Source organism: Sparus aurata, chromosome 8 (assembly GCF_900880675.1).
Source record: "Sparus aurata chromosome 8, fSpaAur1.1, whole genome shotgun sequence".
Lineage (NCBI taxonomy): Eukaryota > Metazoa > Chordata > Actinopteri > Spariformes > Sparidae > Sparus > Sparus aurata.
Window position 1 is genome coordinate 8416149 of NC_044194.1, and position 26437 is coordinate 8442585.

The window sequence follows — 26437 nt, forward strand, 5'->3', positions numbered from 1 at the left end:
GGATAAACTGAAGATGTGAGAGTATTCTAGTATTGTATGCTCCAGTAATTTAAGATATCATATAAAACAGGGTGGTGGTAACTAAAGTCTACTGAAAGGCAAAGTGAAGATTCATAATCTCTCGCTGCTATTATGTGTAAATATATGGAAAATAACATACACTAAATAGGCTTTTCTAATTGATTATTTAAATGTAACGGTTCAACATTTGGACATGAACACATTAAGTCATTTTTAAAATAAATAAATATTGCTTCAATAGCATTTCCAAATTTTACAATATCGCTATATGAAGGTACTCTGTTTTTCCTGTCTGTTCTTACCATCTAATGTTGCTATATTTTGCTGCATTTCTAAAACATGAATGGCTAAATGAAATCCCATTCCCAAACAGTAGTCTTTCAATAATAATCCATTTTTGTAAACTGGTGCATAATAGTCTATGTGAGGACGAAGCTATTCTACTGGGAACAGGGATTGAAAATGAAGGGTATAGTGGAATAAACTGGCATCAATTCAAATCACCTGCACCTGTCATAAGTGACTCAATACCTCCTATTTCCTGCCTGTGACTCAGAATTTATTCAGTTGCCTCAAGCGAGGTCATGACAGAAGGGAGGGAAAATCCACCCTGCTCCTGCCTCAGCCTCAGATATGGATATCTACTGCATGTCTGAGGAAATAGTCCTGCCTGCCATGAGAGATAATATTTGTTCTAGTATGTAATATTTAAATGACAATTCACTACTGATTTACATAAGAGGTGGCCATTGAATCATTTTTTTTAAATCTGGAAAAAAAAAATGTCTCCCTCAAACAAAAAAAAACCAAAGCAGTGGAAACCTTAATTATACGCTGATAATTAACAAGAAACCAGAATAGAAAGTTTATGTTTCACGTTAGTGCGTCTGTTCAGATCCCAGTCCACTGTCTTGGACGCTACAGTGGCAAATGTGTGACTCGACCTTTTAGATGAGAACATACCATCAGGTGGCGCAAAGGGATATGTGACGAATTTTTAATATTAAAGTCATTAATTTATTTACATGGCGGGAGGGAAGAACCAGCATCATGCTGGCAGCGGGAATGGATCATACACCGCGTTTACCAAGTGGATGTGGGCTCAACACGGAGGAAAAGGTTCCGATGACTGAATGTGTAGCGCAGCCTGAGGAGAAATTTAACTGATTAATAAGGCAGACGGACAGTGATCCGCTGAGTGTATCCTAGTCACTGATTTCTGAGGAGCGATTTTCGACTGCACGACTTACTGTAGACTATAATCACCCCCTTCCCCCGAAGATGGAGTTTGGGGAAAGGAAGAGGAGAAGGAAGTCACAGAGCTTTAAACTGATCACGGATGAAGGTAGGCTGCTGAATGAATGCAAGACCTTGCAAGACGCGCGTCTGTGTCTGGGTGTTTGTCTGGCGCTGTGTGCCAGCAGAGACGACTCTGTAAACAAAAGCGATGGCCACGACAATGCCCATAGTCTGCGCCTCGGCTTCCACCGGCAGCTTTCTCTTATTATTCTTACATTGAAAAAACAAAAAAAAATCTTCCGGGGCATCAGGTTCTACATAGATTAGAGAATGAATGAAGTAAACGAATAGTCCAAAATGCAAAAAAAAAAAAAAAAGAAGAAAAGAAATCCGATGCCGTGTTCTGAACATGCAACATGCAGCTCGAATTGTTCACTTTTTGCTGAGGCTATTCGCTCTAGGCCACCTCTCTACACTACACTACTTCATACCACCTACAGGTGGTGGTTTCTGCATGGGATGGTGGGGGTTGTGCTGGTGGTGCTGATGGTGGTGTTGCTGGTGGTGGGGGGGGTGTTCTGCTTTGGTTGACATCACTGCAGAAGCTTCAGCATTAGAATGCAAAAGGCTGCAATCATTCCTCAAATGTGTGACACGGGTCTTATTGTGACATTAAGATTTCACATCATCGCTCCCCTGTTGTTTGTTTCTTGCAGATTCTGACCCTTCGTACGTGATGAATTCCGGCTGCAAAGATGCCAACGGAGAGCGTAAAGATGCTGCTGTGCCGGATGGTATGTGCCATTGTAAGGATTCATATCTCTATGGCTTATCTCATCCAGATCTCACTAATTAAACCTCACTCTTCTCCCCCTGTGTAGTTTGGGTGGGGGATGAGGGCATGGAGATCAAGAGGCAAATCACAGGGATGATGAGGCTGCTGAGTGATAAGACAGGCAGGGTGTATCAGCGTGCAGGAGCAGAGCAAGACAGCCTAACAAAGGATCCCCAGGAAAGGCATCCGACCTGGGAACAACAGCCTGCGCCTTTATCTCTCGTATCGGAGGATCACCAGAGCAACAGCTGGAGCCCTGCTGGGGAGCCCGGGCCTTCACCTTCATCCATATCCACCCCCATCCCCAACGGTCCAGTCTGTGGCCAGTACAGCACCCGCTCCAAAGCCATGAGGATCCTCAATAATACCAAGGATCTGATCAAAGTGAATGATGGTAGGGTACCAAAGCACGTGTGAAGAAAAGAAAAGCAACAGACTAAAGTTAGATCAATGTTTTGTGCATCTCCATGTTCATCTAGACAATCACTAACCAACGCACCCCTGACTCTCCAGCAGATGTAGTCCCTCCCGCTGCGCCAGAAGCCCCCTGCTGTATGTGTAACTGTAAGGGCACCTTGCAGGCTATTTTGCAGGAAATGAGAGCCATGAGGAGGCTGATGCAGACTCAAAAAGGTCAGTGAACGAGCACAAACGTTGTCACGCTCTGAGAAAGTGAGAAAAAGATGGATAGAGAAAATATAATGTGTTACTGCCTTTTTCTAGCATCCTTGGAAAGGCAAGAACTCACAGCATCACCATGCCAACCTCGTCTTTGTCCAGGCCCCACTCCTCGCTGTAGGCCCCGCAAGAGGAGGCCGATCTATAAAGTGGCACCACTCACCGTGTCTGTTACTAAAAGAGCTTCTCCTGGCCCTCCAGAGGCATCACCACTTATAGCTGCACCTGCAGAATCTGGAAAGGGCAAAGATTGTGAGAAAGAGCAAGACTTGTCTACACACAACAGTCACCCAGGCTCCTCCGGGGTTTCTGTGCTGCCACCTCAGAACAAGCCAGCGACCGTCAACAACACACACAGTACTCTGCTGAACCAGCTGAGGGAACCCCAGTCGTTAGAGGTAATGTTCACATGCCCAGGTGTGTTTCTGTACCGCTCTACCGCAGAAACAGTATTTACGTTTTTGAACTTATATTTCTGATGAAATAATTCTCGGAATGTATTTTAATGTTCATTTAGACCGAGAGGAAATACGATTCTCTTTTTATATTTTAACTCAGATAGTATGCATCTGAAAAAAATCACAGTACTTCAGTGGATGTTGTAACGTGTCTTGAATTCATCATGCAGCCTTAATTTTCTTTCAGATTTCTTGATGAGGATACAGAACTAAGAACATTGTTTTCTATTTAACTTATAAAAATGCTCTCTCTTAAGCACCTCAGTCCTCCAGGATCTAAAATCATACCTTTTGGTCATAATTTGGGGAAAGTATCAGAAATGATAGGGGACATATTAAGCTCATTTTCAGGATTATACTTTTATTTTGGGTTACTACTAGAGTAGGTTTACATGCTTTAATGCTTTGTTTTGATGTACAGTTTTCCCATAATTCTTCACAAGTCATACTACGTGTTGCTTGATTGTTTATCAGTCTGAGGTGCGTCTGGCAAAGGATCATGACGTGTTCATCTCAAAGGCTCAGCTGGACTCCATTCTGGTCAACTATACACGTTCTGGCAGCCTGCTGTTCAGGAAACTGGTGCGGTTACCTCCATTTTTGTTTTTTTAAAAACTCAAATATTCTTATACGTCATTAATGAGCTACAATCTCCAAAAGCTCAGCAATGTTTTCACCTCTGTGTTCAGGTGTGTGCCTTCTTCGACGATGCTACCCTGGCTAACTCCTTGCCAAATGGTAAAAGGAAGAGAGGGCTCAACGATAACCGTAAGGGCTTGGACCAGAACATCGTGGGTGCCATTAAAGGTATGGGAGGGGAAAATACAAGAGATTTAATCTGTCTTTTTTTTTGTGAAAGAGGATGCATTAATTCAGCAGTGTGGACTGTGTCCAGTGTTTACAGAGAAATACTGCACTGAACACAGAATAGAGAAGTTGCCCGGGCCACGAGATTGGGTTCAGATCCTTCAAGACCAGATCAAACTTGCCAGGAGGAGACTGAAAAGAGGTACGGCTATAGCCTACTGCCAAGTTATTTAACCTATTTTCTCTGTTTAATTGAAGTAGCTTGTAGTGTATACCTTTATTTTTTATCTAATGTCCTTCTTCAACCAGTTCAGTGTGTGTCGCAGTCTTAGAGGAGTCAACCTTGTTTTTCTTTCGGCTCCTCAGATGCTGCAGAAGCAGAAGAAGTCTTAAATGGACCGTCCACAAGTATGAACCTCATATTTTCATATTTACAGTAAATGTTCACACAGATAGTGCTCATACACGTTATCCTCTAGCCGTCTACTTTTGTCTTTCCTGTGTCTGCACCTTTCCCCTACTGTCAGCACCACATCTTACAACATCTTTCCATCAGCCTCCCTCTAAGCTCACAGTGTCGTTACCTCTCACCACTTCGCTGTCACAACACACACACACACACGCTGGTGTTTCGCATCGGCTCACATGTCTTTGTCACGCTGCCGCTTTGACATTTGACATTCTCACGCAGCTTCCCAAAATGTCAGCTAATTATCTTCACACCATGCACCATACCCCTTCTTTCACCTCCCTACCTCCTTCTGGCTGTCTGTAAAGCATTTTACGTTCTGCTGTCTCAGTGTTTTTGTGTCTTGGGGGAAGGCTTGAGAATGAACACGGTCGTCTCTCCCCTCCTTTTTTTTTTAGGTTGCGACTACAGCAAGCCGGCTGGTGTGAAGGGGGCAGTGGTGAACATGACCGGTTGATTCAAGGGCTGCCACAATGGCCTTACTGCAGATGTGCTGATTGTCTTCATTACTTCTCTAACTTGATGCATTTTGCCACTTTAGCTCTGTGTTATGGATGTTAAGGGGGGGGGGGGGGGGGGGGGGGGGGGACCCAATAGGACCAAATGAAGTAAACGCCTGAGTAATGATATCCTCTCACACACATGTAAACACACTCCAGCTTTTGTGATTCTTAAGACTTTTCATGGGACTCATACTGGGACCTGGGGTAGACACTGAACTATACCGTCGCTAAAAATGTCAAGCCATTGTCATGTTTAAAGGCGACTTACTGTTTACATTATAGGCTATAGCTTTAAAATGCCTAGTTCTCATATGTCACTACACGGGGGAGTTTGAATCGAGACAAAGTACTGTAACGGTATAACATTCATATATTTGCACAGATTATTAAGGGAAGTTGTCCATTGTTGATTGTGCCTTTTAAGTGAGCAGTACTTTAATGGGTGTTATGTGCATGTCCACCTCAACTACAAACATTACATCCAAAAGTAAACAATTGATGGATTCTTAAGCCAATTTCTCTAATTAAAATAGGTGGCTAGGCTACATCTGGCTGAAAATATATAAATATACAGTCTTCTATGTTTGTTTTCATCATTAGACTCTCTAGGCTATGCATATCAGTGCTATTGTTGTTAATACTGTGATGGAATTCTTTATTTTATTTCTGCTCACTGTGCACACGAAATGAATAGTTGTTTCCATTATTGAATATGGTTTCTTGACTATTTCTGTTTTATGTAATTTCTCCACATGGTCATCATTAAAATTGACAAAATAAATGACAAAAACTCCATGTTGTCGAATGTCTTCCTGAAACATCTATTATGCCTGAATAATAATGAAAAATAGTACTGTTGTAATGTAACAACATATTTGTTAGAACATTAATATAATCTTATCTAGAGATAGGTTCAATTTGATAAACCTTATAGCCTTTTAAGTGCTTACACTTCCAGTCAGGCCATGATATGTAGTTGAGGGTGCAATTGGAGGGAAAACACTAAATTAAAGGTACACTCCATTGTAGAGATTTTGTTGCCAGACTTCACAGCTCATTAAAGGGGATGTTAAAGCCGCCACTGTGCAGGCAGAGGACCCTTTGAGATCTCGTGAGTTTCCTCTCTGTTTTATAAATCACATGTCGTTTTATGGCGGTGAAGCGTGGTCGTATATGTACGAGCATCAAAATATGGTTAAATATATGTGAAAGTTTAATTTCTCTGTCAGCGAGTTTTGCGCTAAAAGACAAAAATGTATATTTTTTTCGTCAGGCGTTCTCCGCGGGCGCCCGATTCCAGCCCCAATGCATTCTGGTTCAGTCCCCGCTCTTCTGTCGGGATCCACCGCTAACGTGAAGCTGGTAAGGATAAACTGGTCAGAGCAATTAAAGGGGAAATGTTGCAAGAATATAACTCCGCTTTGGTCCTAAAATCGCATCTAGGGCAATTGTAAACACTTCTATTGCACCATGTCATTATAAACTTCACACAACTAGCATGTTTAGTGCTCTTTTATTGATACTAACTCTGATGTTGCACACATCGCATGGCGTGGGACAGGAAAGGGTTAATTTTTTCCGCCGCCGACATTTTTATTCGGCGCTCTACGGCAACTTTTCAACTTGCATGTGCAACGAGCTGGCGCTATGTTTAACAACTACACCTCACATTTAGGTCGTAGCGTGCAACGGTGTGTTTTTTAAAACGTACGTACGACCAACAAACCCGCGACTCGGGCAGCTCTTTGTTGCACAGAGCCGTTAATGCACATCACCTCATGCATTGATCAGCGTTTGCAAGCGAGATGCTAGCGCGGAAACGCAAACTGCCCTCTTTCCATGGCAAATAAACACAAACGTGAGAGATCCAGCTGTCACTATCGGCGCCTATGTGTCATGGCTGATTGCCCAGATGTTTATCATGTTGTGTATGTTACAAAGAACAGACGGGTTTATTCTGGTGAGCTCTCACACTGGTTAGCTACAGGGTTGAATGAACTGAGCAGCATTTTGGCTCTTGAACACTCCCACTGTGCACTAACAGAGGCCCCTTCAGCAGCTTTCAGCAGTTTCAACAACAAAACAGGGTCGATAAGTTATCAGTAAATGGACTGGCTCCTGGCTATGTAACTCCAATTTCCATGTTTATGAAGGTCATTTCGTTTTAAACTTCTATTGCAAATAAAAACACAAGAGTCGATCAGCACACTGCAGCTTATTGTGAAGTTTTATGTTACCAGTGGAGGGTGTGAGTGGTGCAAAGATGTTACTGAGGAGAGATGTGCTTTGCAGTTAGAGCTGTACAATATGATAGAAAATAAGAATATTTTTTATGATTATTTTAAAGGTAACTCGACTGTGATATGATTCAAGATGAGTGGGAATGAGCATTTTTATAACGCAAGTTTCACTCTCTCTGAAAAAAAGTGATGATGATGTGACATTTGTTGTGATCTGTACCAAACTAACTTGTTTTCTTACATCTGAAGAACAAGATTTGTCGGCCGGGGCATCTCTGCAGCACCACAGTGCTTCATTACAATGCTGTTTTGTGACACATTTGACCTTTTATCCAAAATTTGCACCTTCTGCGATTTTGGCTATTGCACTTGGCCGGATTGCGATATCAATAGTTGTATTATTCATACCCTCGTATTGGAATTATGTGAATTGCAATCAGTCCGCACTTCAAAGATTTTATAAATCTTGTGCACGGAAATTAAAACACATTAATTGATTTGTTCTTAATTCATAATCGGCTCAGTTGAGGTGATGCACAAAGGGCCGCAGTTGATGATAATCTGAGATTTTAGTGCAGTGTGCTGAATGACCTGTCGTATTTTGTTTTTGTCTAGTCTATGCAATTAACAACATTTTCTCCTGGCCCCTCGTTACATTGCTTCTAATCACCAGTGTCATTGTTCTGTCCTGGTCATTGATGTGGTTCTAGTGGTGAAGGCCCAGACTTTCTTCAGACATGTCGGTGAGGGAGTCCTTTAACCCCGAAAGCTATGAGCTGGACAAGAACTTCAGGCTCACACGCTTCGCTGAGCTCAAGGGCACAGGCTGCAAGGTGGGCTCTCCTCATCACAATCTACACTTTGATTAGATCCACAAATGAATGAAATATTAAAGCATATTAACAATATGATATCAGAATAATGTGCAAAAATGGTGGTTATTGTCTTTGGTTACAGGTGCCCCAAGATGTTTTACAGAAGCTGCTAGAAACCCTACAGGAGAACCACTATCAGGAGGATGAACAGTTCCTGGGGGCAGTTATGCCTCGATTAGGTAATTATGATCTTCGTGTGGCACTTCAAAAACAAATAACCAAACCAGGCTTAAACAACCATAGCTGTTCTATCCTCAATAGGAAGAAAGAAAATGTGTCGTATATGGATTGAGTGAAATAACTTATGATGAAGAAATGTATTCATGGAACACTCGCTCATGTGTGAGAAGAATTCTCCTCTGTTGTTGAAATCAGTTGTGTGCTGCTATTGAAGACAGCGCTGCTTCATAAAAAAAGTCCTCCCCTCCCACACCAGTGACCTGCTGTAATATATGTAAATGACGATGCTCAACCCTAAGCTTTCTGAGTCCTCACGTACACCAGCAGAGGTTACACTCTTCAGAATTTCACATACAGAGCTCTTTTATTTCTTTGAAGGCATAGGCATGGACACCTGCGTGATCCCCCTCAGACATGGAGGCCTTTCTCTGGTGCAGACAACAGATTACATTTACCCCATTGTGGATGACCCCTACATGATGGTATGAATCTCCTCCTCCTCACTTTTAGCATAATGTGATTCTGTTTATTGTACATACATGTGACAAATGGAAAGATGTCAGTGTCGGGTCTGATGAAGTTATACTTTACACACCAACCTTTTGTATGTGCTTAACTTGAAGGTGTTTCTGTTTTTTGTTTTTTTTGTAGGGAAGAATTGCTTGTGCCAATGTTCTAAGTGACCTGTACGCCATGGGAGTGACGGAGTGTGACAACATGTTGATGCTTCTGGGCGTCAGCAACAAAATGTCAGAAAAGGTAAGAAGCATGTCTGTTAATGCGCCCACTTTTCACTTTGTCAGGCAAATAACTTGCAAAGAACCAATTGTGTTCATCGCAGAACGTATTATTATTAATATTAGTAATAGTGTTATTACATTGTGCACCCTGACTCTGCTCTGAATTTACAGGAGAGAGACAAAGTCATGCCGCTGATCATCCAGGGGTTCAAGGATGCATCGGAAGAGGCTGGCACATCTGTAACAGGAGGACAGACGGTGCTCAATCCCTGGGTGGTGATGGGAGGAGTAGCCACGACAGTCTGTCAGCCCAACGAGTTTATTATGTGAGAATTAACTTCCAACTGCATATTCTCTTGGCTTGACTTATGCTACTCAGATTTCCTTCAGCAGTGTATTATTATGTTGTAATGCAACAAACCCTGATGATGTTTGACTGTTACCAGGCCAGACAATGCAGTGCCTGGAGACGTGTTGGTGTTGACCAAGCCACTTGGAACGCAAGTGGCCGTAGCAGTACACCAGTGGCTTGATATTGTAAGTCCGCCTCTTCACTCATGAATAATATTGTCTGGACACTTCATTTTTGTAGGATACACACTAAAGCTATTGGTTATGCATGTTTGCCTTTTTTAAAATGTTTTCTCAGCCTGAGAAGTGGAACAAGATCAAGCTGGTGGTAACCCAGGAAGATGTAGAGCTGGCCTACCATGAAGCCATGATGAACATGGCTCGACTCAACAGGACGGGTAAGACGACAACGATTGTGTCGGAATAATCAATTTGCAGACATACCTGCCTTGCACCTTTTTTGAATGTTTTTGTTTTCAAATAACTGAGCATGTTAAGTTGAGCATAACTACATCAGCTTTTTGGCAGACAAACACTGAACAGGGGACATTTTTGTAAACAACAGCAGCCTCTGCAGCAGCCTGGCTGTACTGCATCTTCTGTGGCTGTAGCTTCTGCGAATAATGTGACACAAACTTGGGATAGTTTTAAATTCTTAAGAGATAATGTTCCTTGTGAAACACCCAGTTGTCATCTCAAATAAGAACACTGGGAGACAGACAGAAAAATGTCCTCACGTGCTTCACTGTGCTACACATCTGATTCTAGTGTTTGTGTCTTTCATAAGATTGTGTTCTCGATTAATACTTGAATTATAATATATATGATCACAATGGTTATTTGTTTGCTTTCAATATGACACACAATGTTTAATCCACAATGACGTAAATCCTTTGTGAATCAACGTTTGTCCCCCTTGACTAATCCTCATGAAAACAGAATCATACGCGTCAGTAATGATCTAATTAATCATCCAGTTGCCCTTCTAACTCTCTCTCTCTCTCTCTCTCTCTCTGTGTCTTTGCTTGTAGCGGCTGGTCTCATGCACACCTTCAACGCTCACGCAGCCACCGACATCACAGGGTTTGGCATCCTTGGCCACGCTCAGACGTTGGCACGGCAACAACGGAGCGAGGTGTCGTTTGTCATCCACAACCTTCCAGTGCTTGCCAAGATGGCCGCCGTGTCCAAGGCCTGTGGGAACATGTTTGGTCTCATGCACGGCACCTGCCCCGAAACATCAGGTGTGTGTTTTTCGTACTCTTCCCCATCCATTGTATATTTTAAATGTTAGTGTAAGGCATGTTTTTGTAGATCTAGCCTCACAAAGGTCAATAAAAAGAAAAGCCTAAATGGTAAAACATTAATCTTGGGCTGTTCGATGGTCTGCGGCCCCCAAACAACAGAGTGAGTCACCTGTAGTATGGTTTTACAAAAAGACCCCTTCTGTAGCCTTCTGAACCAGCTGCAGTTTCTCCAATAATTATTTTTTTGGGAGTATGAGCTGAGAATAACGATAGTCTGAAGTGTTGTCCACAACAAGAATGAAAACTGTATAAATAAATATGAATAGAAAATCTTTGTAATTCAAGTGGATGGCAGAGTCCGTACCACACCACACGTCTGGATAACTTTCAATGGGATTTAATGAACAATAGAAACACTGACAGCCAATCAAAATCCATCAGAATTTAAAAGGCCATTGCTTTATTTTATAAAGTAGTTTTTTCTGTCAGCTAATTGATGGCATTTACAAAAAGCTTTACATGATCTACTCTAGTAACCAAGTCGTTGATATTTAAACACCTTATTAAATGTTTATATAAAGTATAGTAGGCTGTAAATCACGCATAAAAAAACATAATTTTACCTTTTTTCATTTTATTATACTGCCAAGGGGTCTCTGAAGTTCACTTTGATGTTTTTTATGATCGGCATGTTGATTTTAAAAGACGACAGCCCTCCTAACAGAGTGATCGTCTCATCTTTGAAGAATTCCATATAACCAGATCCTTGTCTCTGTACAACTACAGTAGTAAAGTTAAGCTTGGCACTACCGTTTACAGAATGTTATCATTCATCAGTTTGGACGTTAACATCATTATGGTGATAGTTGTTGTTATACTGATTGTTCCTGGTGTGTATGGCCCTGTGTGAATAACTTTACAACAAGCCGTAATTCTGATATATTTTGTGTAGGAAAAAGCAAGATTGTCACAGTAATTTAACATCTTTTTGTAAATTAGAAGCCCTGACATTATGACTTAGTACAGGTGGAGGTTGGATTGAGGCGCATTTGTACCTTCGACACTATAATAGTGCAGATAATGAGGATTTCTATTTATTTTGTTTTATATATGTCTAACCCACAGAATCATTAGATCTAGTGTTGTAATATAATCAAGTTGAACTATAATTAGTTTGGGTCAAAGGAACGTCCAAGTGGAAACAAGTGAACGGAGAACAACCCTGGTGTTATCAAGTCTCTATAAAGATTTATCCGGTCTGTAAGACAGGACGAAACTCACCGCTCTGCTGCCCCATCTAATGCCACCATGACCCTGCGCCTTAGGACAACAATAATGTGATCAGCGGCAGTACTTAAATCTGTGCTGGTTAGATCAGCAGTCAGAGAACTGAGTACTCACCAGCTTCACTACACATAATAATTACACATAATTTGAGAGCCTTGTGACTGACCAAATCTCCTTTTCCCTCACAGGAGGCCTGCTCATCTGTCTGCCCCGGGAGCAGGCAGCCCGATTCTGTGCAGAGATCAAGTCCCCGAAATACGGCGAGGGCCACCAAGCGTGGATCATCGGGATCGTAGAGAAAGGAAACCGCACGGCTCGCATCATCGACAAACCGCGGATCATAGAGGTGGCACCACAAGCGGCCACGCAGAATGTCAACCCGACCCCTGGTGCAACTTCTTAATCCTCCCTCCTTGGCTGCATCATAGACCGGAACCCAGAAGCTCTGCTGAGTGATTTTAGACACATAAACTACAAAAAAAACCATCCTAGAGTGTTGAAATATATACACAAAATAGTATGTACACAGAAAAGACTGGGTTGGCGTGCATCTACATGAGAAAACAGCCCCACACAGTGGCCCAAGGATCATGTCACCACCCAGTGGACTCAACCTGCAGTATCCCCATGATAAAATGGTTCAGAAATAGAGCATACTTAAAATCCGTTTGCCTTTTGTGTCTGTTGTATTCTGTTATGTTAAACGTGTGTGACTGGCAGGCAGCTTCTCATAAGAGAGCGATGATGATGATGTTGATGATGACAATAATCCGATACTGTTGATTCATTTTGAATCTTAGGACGTCTGGTGTCTGTTGCCACTTCGGGTCTTTTAAAATTGCTCTCATCAAGCAAGCAGACCCCGCGATGGTGATTCTGTTTGTCTGTTCACTTTGTACAGTTATAAAGCCTAGTTTTAGTTCTTTGTTGTAACTGATGCCTTGAAAGAAACTGAGTATGACCAGGAAGGTTTGTTTTTTTATTACTTTGACTTTTTGTATTGTCCCCACTTAAACTAATAAATATTCAAGTAGAAGATGGTTTTGTTCTGCCCGCTGTCTGGGAGCTGCACTCATGTGAATGATCCAAAACAAATGTGACATCATCTACTTTACTGCAGATCGATTTTTTTTTTTTTACATCACTAATTGATTCTGCTCCATTGTGCATTGACCTGAAGTCACAGATGTGAAGAAAGCTGCAAACCACTCATGAGATTAACCATCTACCTTGTGCGTCCCTGACCTGTCATCGTGTTGAGGGTTATATGTGTATTCAGTTTGCTGGTCACAGAATCTGGTCACAGAAATGAGCAACTATAAGAAGCAGTCCAGGTTGTTAACAAGCCTTCTAAGCAGTGAGCTTTCTGCCTTTTGTCCAGGGCTGGTGCATTTCGTTTTGCTCTCTCAGTGTTTCCAGGAGGATGTGCTGAGAGCAGCCGGACGTACTGTTATGAAACCTCCAGCATCATTTTCCTTTATCCTTATTGCCAGGATGGATCTGGAAGGCCTCTGTAAATGTTCATATGGATGTCAGGAACAAGACCTCCACCCCACCTCTTAAAATAAACTTCTCTTATAATATGTTGTTTTTCGGTGTCAGTTTCTTCATGTCCTAAAAGTGTTTATACAATTGTTTAAATGTATATAGTTACAAAGTTACCATTACGATGTAAGGGGAGACGCAAGTGCATGTGCTCATTTTTGAGAGTTTGAGACATTTAGCTTCCTTAATGGGTCACAAAGCAAGAAAGAGGGGAAAGAAAATGCCCAAAATGAGCATGTTCATTAATTTATTAAAATCAGTTTCACAGTCATGGAAAACACATGAAAAATGAGAGAACAAGCAGAATGTCCTGGAAAATGATTTAAACTCCCCAAAACTTCACAATACAGTGGAATTAGAAGTATAGTGGGTAGCATTATAAAAATGTCGATTTTTCTCGGCGAGTTGTCCATTGTAAGTGACTTGTTTTTTGTATATTTGTCATATTTGTAGATTTCCTATTGCTCTTGATGAAAGCAAAACTCCCAGCAACCCTTGGTTACTGGTGTTCATGCTATTCAGTTGTTGATGTCCTGGCAACCGTGGATAATACGCTGTCATTAGCAAGAGAAAAAAAGCATTGGGGTTATGACTTGATTAGTTAAGGAATATATTAGTGTATGGGTGCCAGCTAGATCGTCACTGAAAATGTCCTGGAAAAGAGCGTGAACCCTGATTAGATATGAGCCATATTTGCATAGTTTAACATAAAATATACAAAAAAATTTCTTGCAAGTAATCAAGTGGGGAATCGTCAAGGTATCGTTTTTTTTTTTTTTTTTTTTTTTTTTTACCCTATTCAGTTATGTTCTCTCCCTTTGATTTTTAATGATTTGCATTTCTACATATATTGCACAAAAAGCACTCACGGTGAGCTGAACATATAATGAGCTTTAATGTGTTAATCAAAAAATGACAAACACCTTAACAGGTACAGCAAACTCGTCAAGTAACAAAGGATTTATATCTCCAAACATAGTATTACATTCTTTTGAGCGGATTATTTACAACCTTCCTATGCACAAACCATAGACCATAAAGATGATATTTTAGATTTATTACATTACGTTTGTATACAGTCTTTGGCATAAACTGACGATGTTAATACAGATCACATCTTCCCCTCGGCACCAAAACAACACAGTTCTGAAAAGTATAATAGTGTATAAATAGAAATAAATTAGAGGAGTAACAACTAGTCCTTCTGTCTGACAGAGTGGAATGACCAGCTCCTAGAATGTGACCAGAATAGCAAAAAAGATCAGAAGTGCAACCTGTCACCAGAAGCGTGGCAAAGACAAGCACAGGTTTCTCCTGTGAGACAAATGCAGCACAATGTCCGTTATATGTGCTTTTTCCCATTTTCCAGCTGCGTATACTTTGCATGCTCCACAATCTTCTTATTGTTTTCAGGCTTGAAAAGCGCCTGGATATCAACCATGGCCTTCCAGATGTGCTGACCAAACCGGTATGAGTCCTGCAGGTCACACAGTTAGGCAATAACAGAGAGGGAGATAGAGAGAGAGAGAGAGAGAGTGAAATACAGAGCGGAGATCTGAGAGCTGGCTCAGATGTAACATAAACACAGATGTGTAGCTTTTATGCTGTGCTCTTACTGTGTCGGGGCATGAGAACTTGCAGGAGATGTGGAATGTGATGAGGTTCTCCCCAACAATTATATAAGACACACCATAACCGTCATCAGCCACCTGCGGGGAGATGAGATGTCGTTATATTGACGTACAAAACCTTCCCACGTTAGGACAATAGGGTGAGACTTTTAGACTAGGTTGTGCACATCTGTAAAATAAAATCAGTTGAACTCACTGGTCCAAATCCACCACCAGCACCCACATATTTAGGGAATTTGTTGATGTCAACTAAATTGAGCTGCTGCTGTGGAGTCTGGCTGGTGGACAACTTCCAGGGCTCTGAAAGCACCTAGAAGCAAACATATTGCTGTTATGAATGAAGGCAGATAAGAGAGGAGAATAGTTGTGAGAACATAATTGTGAGTTAGATAGCAATATAATAAAAGACAGCTGATTGCAGTTCTAACCTTCTTGAGAAATGGCGAGTCAACACCAAGGTATTTGGACACAATGTAGAGACAGAACAGGTGGCGGTCAATACCAGAACCAGTCATGGCCAGACGGTACATGTTTTGGTGCTTATCGGCTGCCTTTCTGAACAGGGCGAGTCTCTGGGCTTTCTGAGCACAAAAGCAAAAGGCATGCAAAGGATGACGTGGGTCATTATCATCGAGTCAGAATGACATTATTTCTGTTAATGCAACAATTTAACACAGCCAAAACATCCGGGAGTTCGGAGTCCAAGGCACTGACATACTGACGTACGGTTGGCTTTAGGACTTGGTGACCAAGTCCTGAGCAGCACAATATGACCTCTCAAAAGGTGACCCTCATTCATACATTAAGTGTGTACACACACTCCATGTCACTGATAACACACACATGTCACACTGTCTTAAGTCTATTTAATCTGGAAAACAAGACACAAACAAACAAGAAAATGACTCTGGTTAGCCTTTACTTAGCATTTAAAAACTTTATTGTACAGGTTTTATGTTGTGCTTTCCTGATTTATTTTAAAGGGTAACTCCACCAATTTTACATGTGTCTACAGGTGTTTTGGGGATTACTGCTACATATATGAAAAAACGTAGTATAAAGCCTTTTGTGGCTCCAGAGGAAGATGATCTGATTAGCTGACAAGTGAAGTCACTCAGTGGCTCAGAGTTGCATTGTGGGTAATGTAGGTGCCAGGTTATCTACTTTTCGGGCGATTTTGTTTGAGCCACGAAAGGCTTTATACTACTGTTTTCACACATGCAGAACAGTAGTACTCCCCATGAAATGTAAACACACTTCAGTGAGTTAAAATTGGTGGAGTTACCCTTTAAGTGTTTCTGTCCGTCTACTTACTGTTGCACCTGCATCCTCCATGGCTCTGACGAAGGCCTCAGCCTCAGAAGTGCAGGAGCGCACCGTCTCCGTCCGCCCGTCTCTGAACATGCGAGTCATCGATGACTCGTACGTCAGACAGAACACTCCCTGGTCCTAGAGAGCAGACATATGGAACCCGTTTATTGATGATGACAGTGAGCAACAGTGGCGTTAATGTGATTCAAGTGACAGGAGGGAGGCTGATGGCAGCCCTACCCTGAACTGTGCCAGCTGCAGGGCCAGCTGAATAAAGGCATCGGGGCTGGTCCGGCACTTCTTGATCAGTCCTTTCCCAAACTCAGTAAACAGACAGCCATGGAAGTCCACGTCATCAGCTATCTGCTTGGCTGATAAGTATGATTTCTCTATGGCCTCTTGGCACTAAGAGAGGGGAATTAGTGTAGTTAGTTTTGTGATGGAAACACAGCTATAGCACCAACAGTTCAATGACTGCTGCCGTACCTCCGCTGGAATCTGCCACTGCAGCCGAGAGGGACAAGGTAGGCCTTTGTTCACATCCCCTTTACAGTGTCCCTCCTCCGTATAGCCAAGATGGAAGCAGTCTGTTGCAAGGACATACTACACATGCAGGACAAGACAGCTGAAGATATCTGCATCAGTTCTGAGTCACTGTTTTGAAATACCAGCACACATTCTGTACCTCCCACATATGTCCTACGATCGGTGCATCCGCCCAAGAATGTTCAGCATTTATGCCCATTTTTCCGTTTGGATAAGAGATCAAGTTAAAAGACTTGTCAAACCACCTGTGGAAAAAGAGAGAACAACTTTTCTCAGGGAAACATAACCACTAGAAGTCTAACCAAGGCTGAGAACTTCCTCCGACTTCTCTGCCTACCTGTCATAACATTTTCCATGAAGCAGGGACTTGGCGTAACTGTCAAGCGAACGGGTCTTTGCAGGGTCGTAACCCTGCGGCTCGTCATCTAGAGTCAGGAAGAAGGCAGCTGACTCAATGGCATCCAGGGACGCTTTGTTCACCCCCTGGCCGAAATATTTAATCCGAGCCCGAGCCCATGGAACTCTAGAGGGGCGGGATGTCAGAGTGAGATCATTTTCCATCTTCTATTTCATGCGTTTGTACAACATGTCCTGTGCTGCATGTGTACCTGCTTCCTGCAGTCAGGGCAGCTAATTTGAGTTCTCCTGGCTGTGGTTCCGATGTGTCATTGAGGATCCTCTGAAACTGTGTCTCGAGTTCACTGGGTAATAGGTGGCGCCCTCCGGTGTACAGCCACACTTGGAAGAAACGGCCCTTGTGGTAGACAAGCAGGTGCTTCCTGTCAGTCAGGTGCTGCACGATATCTGCAGGGAAGGGTACGACGAGAGACGGAAGGATGTGTGGTCAGGGGACGAAATAATAGGAATAGTGCAGTACAATTAATCTCAAGGATAAAATCTAGAATATGAGAAGAAGTGTGGCCCTTTTTGCACAAACAGATGGACGAATGCTCCCCTTTAGCCCACAAACTTAATCCTGAGCGCCTGCTGGACAGTTGTTAGAGGTTAAATCAGGAATCAGGAATCAGTGGCCTGGGTATTAAACTTTCAGGACAGTTGTTATCTTCAGCATACCTCAATTAGTGATATCAAAGCAGTTTTTAACAGCTGACGGAAAAAGATGTGCTGTGACATTGAGTTTCAGCCCAGGACAGGAGCTGTCTGCCCCAAGCGTCGAGCAGTCTCTCACCTGTTTCAATCCCAGGGATGCGGGTGGTGTTAAACATCCTCTCCATCTGTGTGGAGCACATAGGAACGGTCCCCAAAGCCCTCAGCTGAGAAGAAGAGAATGAAAATGAAATCGTCAGTACGAGTTGAGGTACACTGATTTAGAGAAGCACAAAGGTTCAGTGTTTATACTGCGGCTGGAGAGAAGATGCCGTGTGGTTTTACACTGGGTAGGTTGCAGCCTAATTTGGTGATTAGGTGTTTTGAGAAGAGCAGGCAGACATTACCGGTGCATGTTCACCACGTTCCAGCTTGCGCCTGTACTGCAGCATGGCGTGAACCACATTCCCCGCCCGCGCAGCCTGTCGGTGTGTTGGGGTCATGTACAAGAGGTCCTGCACACAAACACATCCACCACAAAGAGGAAGCAGACAAATCACGTCAACACAAAGTCACATCGAATTTTTTTAATCTGTTTAGTAAAAAAATGTTTTTATGTGTAACTTCTGTATTGCTGTTATTAAAAAGGATTTCTAATGCACACCCCTGGTATAACAAGCTGACCTTGCAACAATCAATCTTACCATAATATAGAAGTTACTGTTCACCATGATAGGACTCCTGCTCCTCAGGTAGATGTACTCCTCCCACCAGTCACTCACCTGGAGATCATAACACAGTGTTAGTGCATAACATCTTGACTCAACTGAGTTTGTCGTATCACTTTATGAACACTACTCACATAATTTGTTGCCCACCAGGATTTTAGGATCAGGTATCTCTGCAGCTGGGCTGCTTTGGACTCTTTAAAGTCATTGGCCAAAATCTCCATTTGGTTGTACTGCTTAGTGTCCAGCAGAGGACGGACTGACTCAAGGTACTGAGGGAAAATAACACAGCGTGTGTTGGAGCTGCACAAACAAAAAAAAGGCCGGAAGAAATCTGGCACATGCACATAGAACAGGACAAATCTGCACCTGACTTTACTACTGTTTCTGTCACCGGGTGCAGGAAGGCAGCTAAAACAGTAGATGGTGGTAAAATTATGCTGTGTCAGTGTGGAGTTATTTTGATCTTCCGGTGGAAAGACCTATTGCACAATCTGCAATTTTGTCTGCACTTGATTATAGTGGTATTGTTGACACGCATGCTTCTCATTCTACTTTAAAGCCTCTCGGCTCTGCATCATACAGGGCAAATATCTCGCTCAACATTGCATTTTATGTGAATAGTTAGGATGGTCTTCTATAATAAACAGAAGGGAGCAGCATTGTGTGTCGTTTATTTATAACGCTCAACTACAAAAATGTAACCTATATTTCAGGTCACGGAAGATTTTGACGTTGGTTGAACGTCCTGGTTCAAATACACCACTGCATACAGATGGATGAGCTCCAAAAAGTATAAAGTTACATTCTCTTATTTAATTGGAATACTTTAAAAGGTTTTACTTTGCAATTCCACTTGTACATGTTTTTCTTTAGAATGAAAACTCAAATCTTAAACTGGAAATGTTCACGGTTTAGTACACAAATCCTCGAGGGATAACCTGACAATGCATACAAATGGATACAAATGTAGTTTTTGCACATGATCACAATCATTTTCTGGATTTCTGAAATACCAACATATTCAGACAGTGCTTGGTTAGCAGCTACTCATAGCTCATAGCTCATGACCCAAATGTTTGATGGATTTCACAACAATAAACTTAAAGTGCGAACAACCCACTTATACCACATATATACATATCCCTCATTTCAAGAAAATATTGTCCACATGTACTTGTGGTTGTAGTCATGGAGGGTCAAGACTGTGTCAATACACACCCTTTGAATGGTATCATCCACACTGGGCACAGGGAGGCGCGGTAAGGAGGCCTGGAAACTGTAGAGCAGCGGTCTGCGCCCAGAGAACATCTTCACCAGGCTCTGGTCACAAACAGATAACATCCAGAACATCATACAGATACAGTTCAGTCGCTGACATTATCTTCTGCACTGAGTGACGGACATGAACATAAAACAGATTGTACTGGCAGCAGGTGGGGACGACCTACCAGCCATAGTTTAGTTGACGTGCTCATTTTTCCATGGGATTCAAAGATCCATCCATGGTAGGAGAGGAGAGCCTTGAGGGTGTATCTCAGGAGGTAGATGAGGAACAGCCACAGTCCAGTGGCAAACAGGATGGCACTCAGCACCGCTCGGGTCTGCGCTGACAAATAGTCTCTGCCAAGAAAAGGCACAACACTGCTCATTCAAAACAAACCTTAACACCCAGTAACGCTTGAAACTGAACCACAACATAGAAGCGGGTCATACAGTCTGCTGCCGGTTTCTGACCTGTGTGGTAGGTTTTCCTTGATTGCGTCAATCATTCCTAGAGAGGGGTCGACACGGATGTACAGGGAACTCATCATGGCAATCACAACTATCAGCCAGCTGGACGGACTGGCAGGGTAGACTCCGGCCAGTACGCCATTCTGGAAAAGAGACCGGAGCGAATGTCAACACAAGATTAATCTTCATCATCTATGTTCTGGTCAGACGATGTGACGAACATACACTCGTTATCGTGTTATGTTGTTGTGTGACTCCATATATTTAGACACAGAGCTAGATCAGACTTGTTGGTTAATTGTACCTTGAATTGAATGGCTCTCTTCTTCCATGCTGTCACTCCTGACAGGTAGATGTTTTTGATGACCTCTTGACTCAGTTTAAGGTCCACACCATCTGGGCGCACGGTGAACTGGAAGCCCACCGCCTGATGCGCCTCAGCCATCTCTGATTAATCCTAACATGGCAGTAAAAGGGAAGTGTCTTGAGTCATCAGGTTTCTGACCGGAAATCGATTCTTCTGAATTCCTTTCAACTCTGAGGTAGATTTAATGTCTTCTGCGCTCTTTTACGGGTCATAGTATAATGATAATATTGCATTTGTGTCAGCATTGGATGCTAGTTCACTCAAGATGTCAGTGTCCATGATGCAAAGACCCTAATTTCCTCTTTACAGTCACTGGGTATTTTATTCATCCCCCACACTCCTGTCCATGTTTCTTCCTTCTTTCTTTCCCCTTTATTAAGGAAAGTCGCACTGTTTGTTTATCATGTTTGCTTACAATGTGATAGCAATAGAAAATTCACAGATGTCACTATTAAGTAGTCTACAGTATAAATATACATACTGTACATATATCGTAACGTTTGGAGTTCATTCATTGTCTTTTAAATGAAGTTGTGCATTTGTGAAATCCTAAACAAAAATATTTGAGTTCACACACACACACACCACTCCATGTAATAGGCTGGGAGACAGGTCTAGGATTTCTTTTTCCATGTCATATGACTGAGCAGCCACCAAGTGGGACAAAGTTCAACGGCCAGATATAGCAGTGCACCGGCTCAGCATGTGCGCAGTCCTCAGATGGGTATGAAAATATAAACACAGAGTACAACCAACAGATGAACACCAGGTTCTTTGCTTTTAAAGTGCACTGTGAGATTTATTACACAAGTTGAAGGTCAGAATTAATTCTCAGCGACATAATGACCAAAATAAAAAGATACATTTATTGGCACTTGACTGTGGAACTGAACTTCAACATGATTTTCACCTACATTTTTTGCATTCATGGCTTCACACAATGAAAACAACACACTAAAAGATTTCAATTATTTTGAATATTTTCACTCTAACCTGTTACTATATAATCTTAAGTAAACAGAGAACGACTATAAACCTCTACAGCTGCATGCAGAGCTGAGTAAGAATGACAAAAAAAAAGACAAACCCATACTTTACCTTCTGTGAGACCAGAATCAGTTTAATCCACTCAGCCAGAACAGAGCTGTGACTTTGCGTCGGTGAGTCGGTGAAATTCCTCTGTTCTCAGGCTTGTGTTCTCTGTGTGACTCCAGTGCCCTTGATGTGGCTTTTCCTCAGGTAGTGAGATCAGAGCTGTCGGCTCCAACCCGCCCTCTCTCCCCCCCTTCTCCTGCACAACTCTGCCTCTCGTCCTCTCTCACCCATGACATGCTCCTTTTTGTAACAAGACACCAAACATAGAGCCAAACCTCACGTGCCTTCTGGTCTCTGCTATGAAACTGAAGCTGCTGCAGTGCCGTCTTAGGATGTGACAGAGAGCAATGTGACATTTTCCCTTCATTGACTGAGAGTGCAAGCAGTGTTCAAATGTGGCTCACAGCGTGAAACTCTCAGGTTACCATCAGCTGATTCTAGCATCATGACTTTGCCTCAATTACAGGGTAGTAAATAGTGTTTTTTATTTTTTATTTTTTAAAAGGAGACGGAAAACAAAATATGCTATCCTAATCATGGGACATTTTCTGACTCAAGTCATATCGCAATGTTCAAATCCAATGTGTGTATGTATGAAAGGAAATGTCTTTATAAACAACAAACAAGTAAATAAACAGGATTTGAGTCCTGGGTCAGGTCATAACTTCCATGGCGTCATAAATAGATTCTTTTCATAAACAACCTTTATTAACCGATGATAACATCTCATTGGTATTTTAAATTTAACATGCTGTTTACATTTGACTATTGTTGGAAGCGCCTTCAGTAAATTGCATTTAAAATGACTTTCTGCACATTTGTGATACTTTCTTGGGCTATACAAGTTCTATCTCTTGATAAAAAAAAATAACAATATTGTTCACTACCTTTGCAGTAACTTAAGAAATAATGATGACAATAAAAATCTACTTTAGTAAAGAAAACATATATGACAGCTGTGTTACAATAAAAATGCAAAATGGATTTGGCATTAAAATGAAATGAAATTGCTTTATTTCAGATCTTCGGTGAGGGTGGGTCATTTTTGACCCCGAGGACGAGGGGCGTATACAGAATGTTAAGACAACAGGAGCGTAAACCAAGGATAAAATCTCATTGGGATTTTAAATTTCACGTACAAGGGCAGAACTGCAGAAACTATACAGAATATACAGGTACGCATACAGCAGAAAGTCTATTTTCCCAAAAACAGGCTATGTACCAAAGGCCAAACAGAATATAATCGCAATAAAGCTTACAATGATGCAAGTTCTGAAGTTCTCTATACTGCTTAAGCTTTAATACATATGTCCATTGTAGTCTGCGCCAATAGAAACAAACTTTCAGCTAAAAGCCTGAGATGGTGATTATCCACCATCGCTAATCCACCAAAGGAGTCAGTTCATCTCCTTATGTTTGTGAAAGACTTAAGCAGTGTCACTGTACTATAAGCCACAAAAACAAGAACGGCAGTATGGCCAAGAAGCTGACTACAACATCAGAAGTGAAGATAAAAAATAGCCTCATAGCGAGTGGAGATGGGGAGAGGAGGAAGAGCTCTGGTGGAGAGAGTTTGGAGATCCATCCTCGCAACGGTGTTGTGCTCTGTGCTTGGCATCAGCACCTGCTCACCTGCGACTGTCCCCTGTCCTGCAAAGGCCACTTTCTCAGCCCTGTGCACCTGAAAAAGAAATAGATTATACAAGAGAAAATAGATTTTTATATTAGACATGAATATAAAATGTATCCTTGTGCGCTTAGAAGGTCAGAACTCAGGTATTTCTAAATATGATTAAGTATTGATGTTTTCTTTTATCAACACAGTTTAGTCTCTTGTTGGATTCGTACCTGTCCCCATCTGTGGGACTGAAGGCAGAATGATGTCACCACATTTTCTGAGTTGTTCCCACCAATCACAAGCAGCCTGTCAGTGGCACACAGGAAGTAGAGAGCAGGGAGGTCTGCATCTGCTCTGGTAAGGGTGGGAAGCAGTTCAGTCCAGGAGTCTAACAGACAGAGAGAATACACAGTAAACATTATTCAGAGGTCCAGATTGGGAGATGCTGTGAAGTGTAAGTAGGGCAGGGTTATACTGTTCTGCCTCACCTTGTCTCGTGTCGTACTGCAGCAGCAGTTTCTCTCCAGTCCTCTGGATGCTCCCCAACACATAGAAACAATGCCCGAGGCTGGTGGCAAGGGGCACATCATGGGACAAGGACATGGTGAACTGGAAGTCAGTGAGCGGCAGTGAGGAGACAAACCTAAAGCCGAGATCAGATTCAGTCAGTAATACGACAACAAATAATTAAAGGATGCTTTGCTAAGGGAAACCAATCAAAAGAACGGAGACGCATACCTCCACGTGTCGTCCCACGGATCATAGCGTTCTACAGCTGTATAGAGGGCCGTGTTGGAGTCAGGAGTCACCAAAGACTCCAAGTACCAGCCTCCCACAGCGTAAATACAGCCTTCACAGGCCACTGCACTGAAGTGCCTTCTGTGCTGTGGAGGCAACAGATGGTGCCAGTTTTCATTAGAGTTATATAGATGATTGAGGGAGAAAAGACAAGGGAAGTTTTATTTTGGCAGTTAAGTCACCAGAGTAAAATCCGAAAGATTCAACATATCCACGACTTGCAGAAACGTGCATTACCAATATTTTATCAACTGGGTTGATTTTGGCTAGAGGGCTGTCTCACCTTGATCAGAGGCGCCGTGGTGACCCATGAATTAGTTAAGGGATTATACCTAAAGGAAGCCATCTTGAACTCCCAGCCTCTCCTCACACGCTGCCTGTAGCCTCCTATAATGTACAGGTAGTTATACAGGACCACTGTGGTGAAACACCACTTATCAGCCCTGAAAGGAAACTCTGTAACTGGATACCAATCTCCACTGTCCTCCGGCCCTTTCAGGGTGAAGACATATCGTGCACATTCTGTTTCTGGGTCGTTCCAAGAAGTCAGGTTCTCTTTTCTCAGGCTGCAGAGACGTCGGTCTCCTTGCATCCTCAGCTGGACCACTTCATCCTTCTCTTCATCGTTCAGACACCTGAGGTATGAGTCAGGTTTGGTGGCAAGAAAGAAACAAACTCAGAACTTGCAGCAAATCACAAAAACATTCCAAAGATTAAACGTTATACATCGTCGCATACTTGATGAGCTGAGGCATCTCCAGCAGGTTTCTGCCCAGGTAGGTCAACACTGTCATCTTCAGCTCCACACAGCAGATCTCCTGAGCCAGACTCAGGTAGGACAAGCAGTTAGCGGGGCTGAGTTCATCTGCCAAGAATGACAGGCACTTTGAGAGGAAGGCCTGAGCCAGGAGATAGCTACTGACCTCCAGGGTCAGAAAGGAGAAAAGAAAGAGAGAACCACAGCACCTGATTTGCAAATGTGAGCATGAGATGTCCAAATGGGATCAACGGTCATGGTTATATGTTTGCATACCTGGATGTGCGTGTCCAACTCTTCCTGAGGGACTTTGAACTCATCATGGAAGGAGAACTCAAGGAGACTGTAGAAGACGGAGGAGGACACATGGTCCAGGTGGATGAGGCTTTCCGAGGTCTCCCTCATTCTGGACTGGGACAAGGCTCGGAAATACTCGCTGCACTCCGAGAGTCTCCCGAGGTTGACCTTAAATATCAATTATTAATCCATGAATGCAGTTAGTTTGTGATTAACCCACACAGTTGTGAGAACTGCGTTTTGTTTTGTTACTCACATTGAATGCATGTGTGCTGGTTTGGACCGTAACCATGGTTTCATCCACATCTCCAAGGTGATATGTGCGGAGTGCCTCATCGGTTTTCCACTCCTCTGAGTCTGCCTTGTATGATCCTCCATCTGTGACACCTGGGGATGCTATCCAGGTGTTGACTATTGGAAGAGCTCCCCAAAGTCTTGTAAGACCATATTTCAGCCATAAGCTTATACACTCAAAGACTGTCATGAAATGTTGCAGGAGAGGATTCATCTCAGTGCTGTTTGGATCCAGGTTTAGCCCATTATAACAGTTTTAAAACCACTTGTGCCAGATGTTATAGTCAAATCTCTAAAAGGTCTAAAGATGCTCAGCGCCTCTCACACAGCCACTGCTCCAATCACATATTCAGAATGACAACGTAAGCCCCCTAGAAAAAGGTAGACAAGCCCCTGAAGAATTCCAAACAGCCGCTGCAATGGAAAAATAAGAGGACAGAGCAGCCTCTTTAGTCCATGTTCCAACAGCGCGTCTCCTTTTCCCTGCTGCAGCTCTGGCAGTCACGTGCCCTCTGACAGCACACACAGCGAAACAGCTGAGAGCAAAGATTTAGGACCACATGCCAACAGACACAGCATGTTAAAGGAAAACAGTGCAGTGCTTCAGCTTCCACTTCAGAATTCCTGTCTGTTCTGCAGCAGATACAGTCGATTCAGAAGTGTCGCTTGGATCTTTGAGCGGTGCATTTCCTTGCAGCCGGTCTATTTTTGGCACACGGAGGTGGGACAACAGTCAGCC

The 26437-nt window shown here is 42.6% G+C and overlaps 4 protein-coding genes across 8 annotated transcripts; 2 read left to right on the forward strand and 2 right to left on the reverse strand.

The window, feature by feature from the left end:
• Window positions 1-924: 924 nt before the first annotated feature.
• bend7 (BEN domain containing 7) lies at window positions 925-5075 on the forward strand. 4 transcript variants are annotated; one of them, XM_030426552.1, is made up of 10 exons: window positions 925-1366; window positions 1977-2054; window positions 2142-2489; window positions 2609-2728; window positions 2819-3171; window positions 3706-3813; window positions 3921-4038; window positions 4136-4240; window positions 4405-4446; window positions 4906-5075. In XM_030426552.1, exons 1-10 carry the CDS (start codon window positions 1303-1305, stop codon window positions 4962-4964), a joined length of 1395 nt encoding a protein of 464 aa, XP_030282412.1. In that variant the 5' UTR covers window positions 925-1302; the 3' UTR covers window positions 4965-5075. The 4 variants fall into 4 exon arrangements, with proteins under 4 accessions (XP_030282412.1, XP_030282410.1, XP_030282413.1 ...); XM_030426550.1 differs by having other exon boundaries at window positions 926-1366; window positions 4127-4240; XM_030426553.1 differs by having other exon boundaries at window positions 926-1366; window positions 2876-3171; window positions 4127-4240.
• Window positions 5076-6265: 1190 nt separating this feature from the next.
• On the forward strand, window positions 6266-13513 carry sephs1 (selenophosphate synthetase 1). 2 transcript variants are annotated; one of them, XM_030427036.1, is made up of 10 exons: window positions 6266-6372; window positions 7961-8083; window positions 8208-8304; window positions 8684-8787; window positions 8957-9064; window positions 9217-9371; window positions 9492-9582; window positions 9695-9794; window positions 10428-10640; window positions 12119-13513. In XM_030427036.1, exons 2-10 carry the CDS (start codon window positions 7988-7990, stop codon window positions 12331-12333), a joined length of 1179 nt encoding a protein of 392 aa, XP_030282896.1. In that variant the 5' UTR covers window positions 6266-6372; window positions 7961-7987; the 3' UTR covers window positions 12334-13513. The 2 variants fall into 2 exon arrangements, with proteins under 2 accessions (XP_030282896.1, XP_030282897.1); XM_030427037.1 differs by lacking the exon at window positions 6266-6372 and adding an exon at window positions 6442-6717.
• An 833-nt stretch (window positions 13514-14346) lies between these two features.
• Window positions 14347-22289, reverse strand: cpt1b (carnitine palmitoyltransferase 1B (muscle)). The gene is made up of 19 exons (XM_030424605.1): window positions 21938-22289; window positions 20777-20929; window positions 20476-20615; window positions 20190-20361; window positions 19960-20061; window positions 18873-19010; window positions 18715-18792; window positions 18418-18525; window positions 18153-18237; window positions 17572-17767; window positions 17301-17486; window positions 17103-17208; window positions 16904-17020; window positions 16658-16822; window positions 16421-16555; window positions 15535-15687; window positions 15303-15416; window positions 15092-15184; window positions 14347-14952 (listed from the first exon to the last, which is right to left on the reverse strand). The coding sequence occupies exons 2-19, from the start codon at window positions 20915-20917 to the stop codon at window positions 14818-14820; spliced, it is 2364 nt and encodes a 787-aa protein (XP_030280465.1). The 5' UTR covers window positions 20918-20929; window positions 21938-22289; the 3' UTR covers window positions 14347-14817.
• Window positions 22290-22925: 636 nt separating this feature from the next.
• LOC115586136 (kelch-like protein 42) lies at window positions 22926-26392 on the reverse strand. The gene is made up of 8 exons (XM_030424926.1): window positions 25661-26392; window positions 25384-25572; window positions 25089-25273; window positions 24634-24985; window positions 24291-24436; window positions 24041-24195; window positions 23783-23940; window positions 22926-23615 (listed from the first exon to the last, which is right to left on the reverse strand). The coding sequence occupies exons 1-8, from the start codon at window positions 25910-25912 to the stop codon at window positions 23433-23435; spliced, it is 1620 nt and encodes a 539-aa protein (XP_030280786.1). The 5' UTR covers window positions 25913-26392; the 3' UTR covers window positions 22926-23432.
• Window positions 26393-26437: the final 45 nt, after the last annotated feature.

Bases quoted from the DNA above. Each gene is read 5' to 3' on its own strand.
- sephs1 (XM_030427036.1), top strand. From the start codon at position 7,988: ATGTCGGTGAGGGAGTCCTTTAACCCCGAAAGCTATGAGCTGGACAAG. The intron at 8,305-8,683 runs GTAATTATGATC...ATTTCTTTGAAG, and splicing joins GGCAGTTATGCCTCGATTAG to GCATAGGCATGGACACCTGC. The intron at 9,795-10,427 runs GTAAGACGACAA...CTTTGCTTGTAG, and splicing joins GGCTCGACTCAACAGGACGG to CGGCTGGTCTCATGCACACC.
- cpt1b (XM_030424605.1), bottom strand. From the start codon at position 20,917: ATGGCTGAGGCGCATCAGGCGGTGGGCTTCCAGTTCACCGTGCGCCCA. The intron at 20,616-20,776 runs GTACAATTAACC...TCTCTTTTCCAG, and splicing joins AGAGAGCCATTCAATTCAAG to AATGGCGTACTGGCCGGAGT. The intron at 16,823-16,903 runs GTACGGCAGCAG...CCCCTCTCTTAG, and splicing joins AGTGGCAGATTCCAGCGGAG to TGCCAAGAGGCCATAGAGAA.
- LOC115586136 (XM_030424926.1), bottom strand. From the start codon at position 25,912: ATGAATCCTCTCCTGCAACATTTCATGACAGTCTTTGAGTGTATAAGC. The intron at 23,941-24,040 runs GTGAGGCAGAAC...TCTGTCTGTTAG, and splicing joins GCAGTACGACACGAGACAAG to ACTCCTGGACTGAACTGCTT. The intron at 23,616-23,782 runs GTACGAATCCAA...TTTCTTTTTCAG, and splicing joins AGTCCCACAGATGGGGACAG to GTGCACAGGGCTGAGAAAGT.
- bend7 (XM_030426550.1), top strand. From the start codon at position 1,303: ATGGAGTTTGGGGAAAGGAAGAGGAGAAGGAAGTCACAGAGCTTTAAA. The intron at 3,172-3,705 runs GTAATGTTCACA...ATTGTTTATCAG, and splicing joins GGGAACCCCAGTCGTTAGAG to TCTGAGGTGCGTCTGGCAAA. The intron at 3,814-3,920 runs GTGCGGTTACCT...CTCTGTGTTCAG, and splicing joins GCCTGCTGTTCAGGAAACTG to GTGTGTGCCTTCTTCGACGA.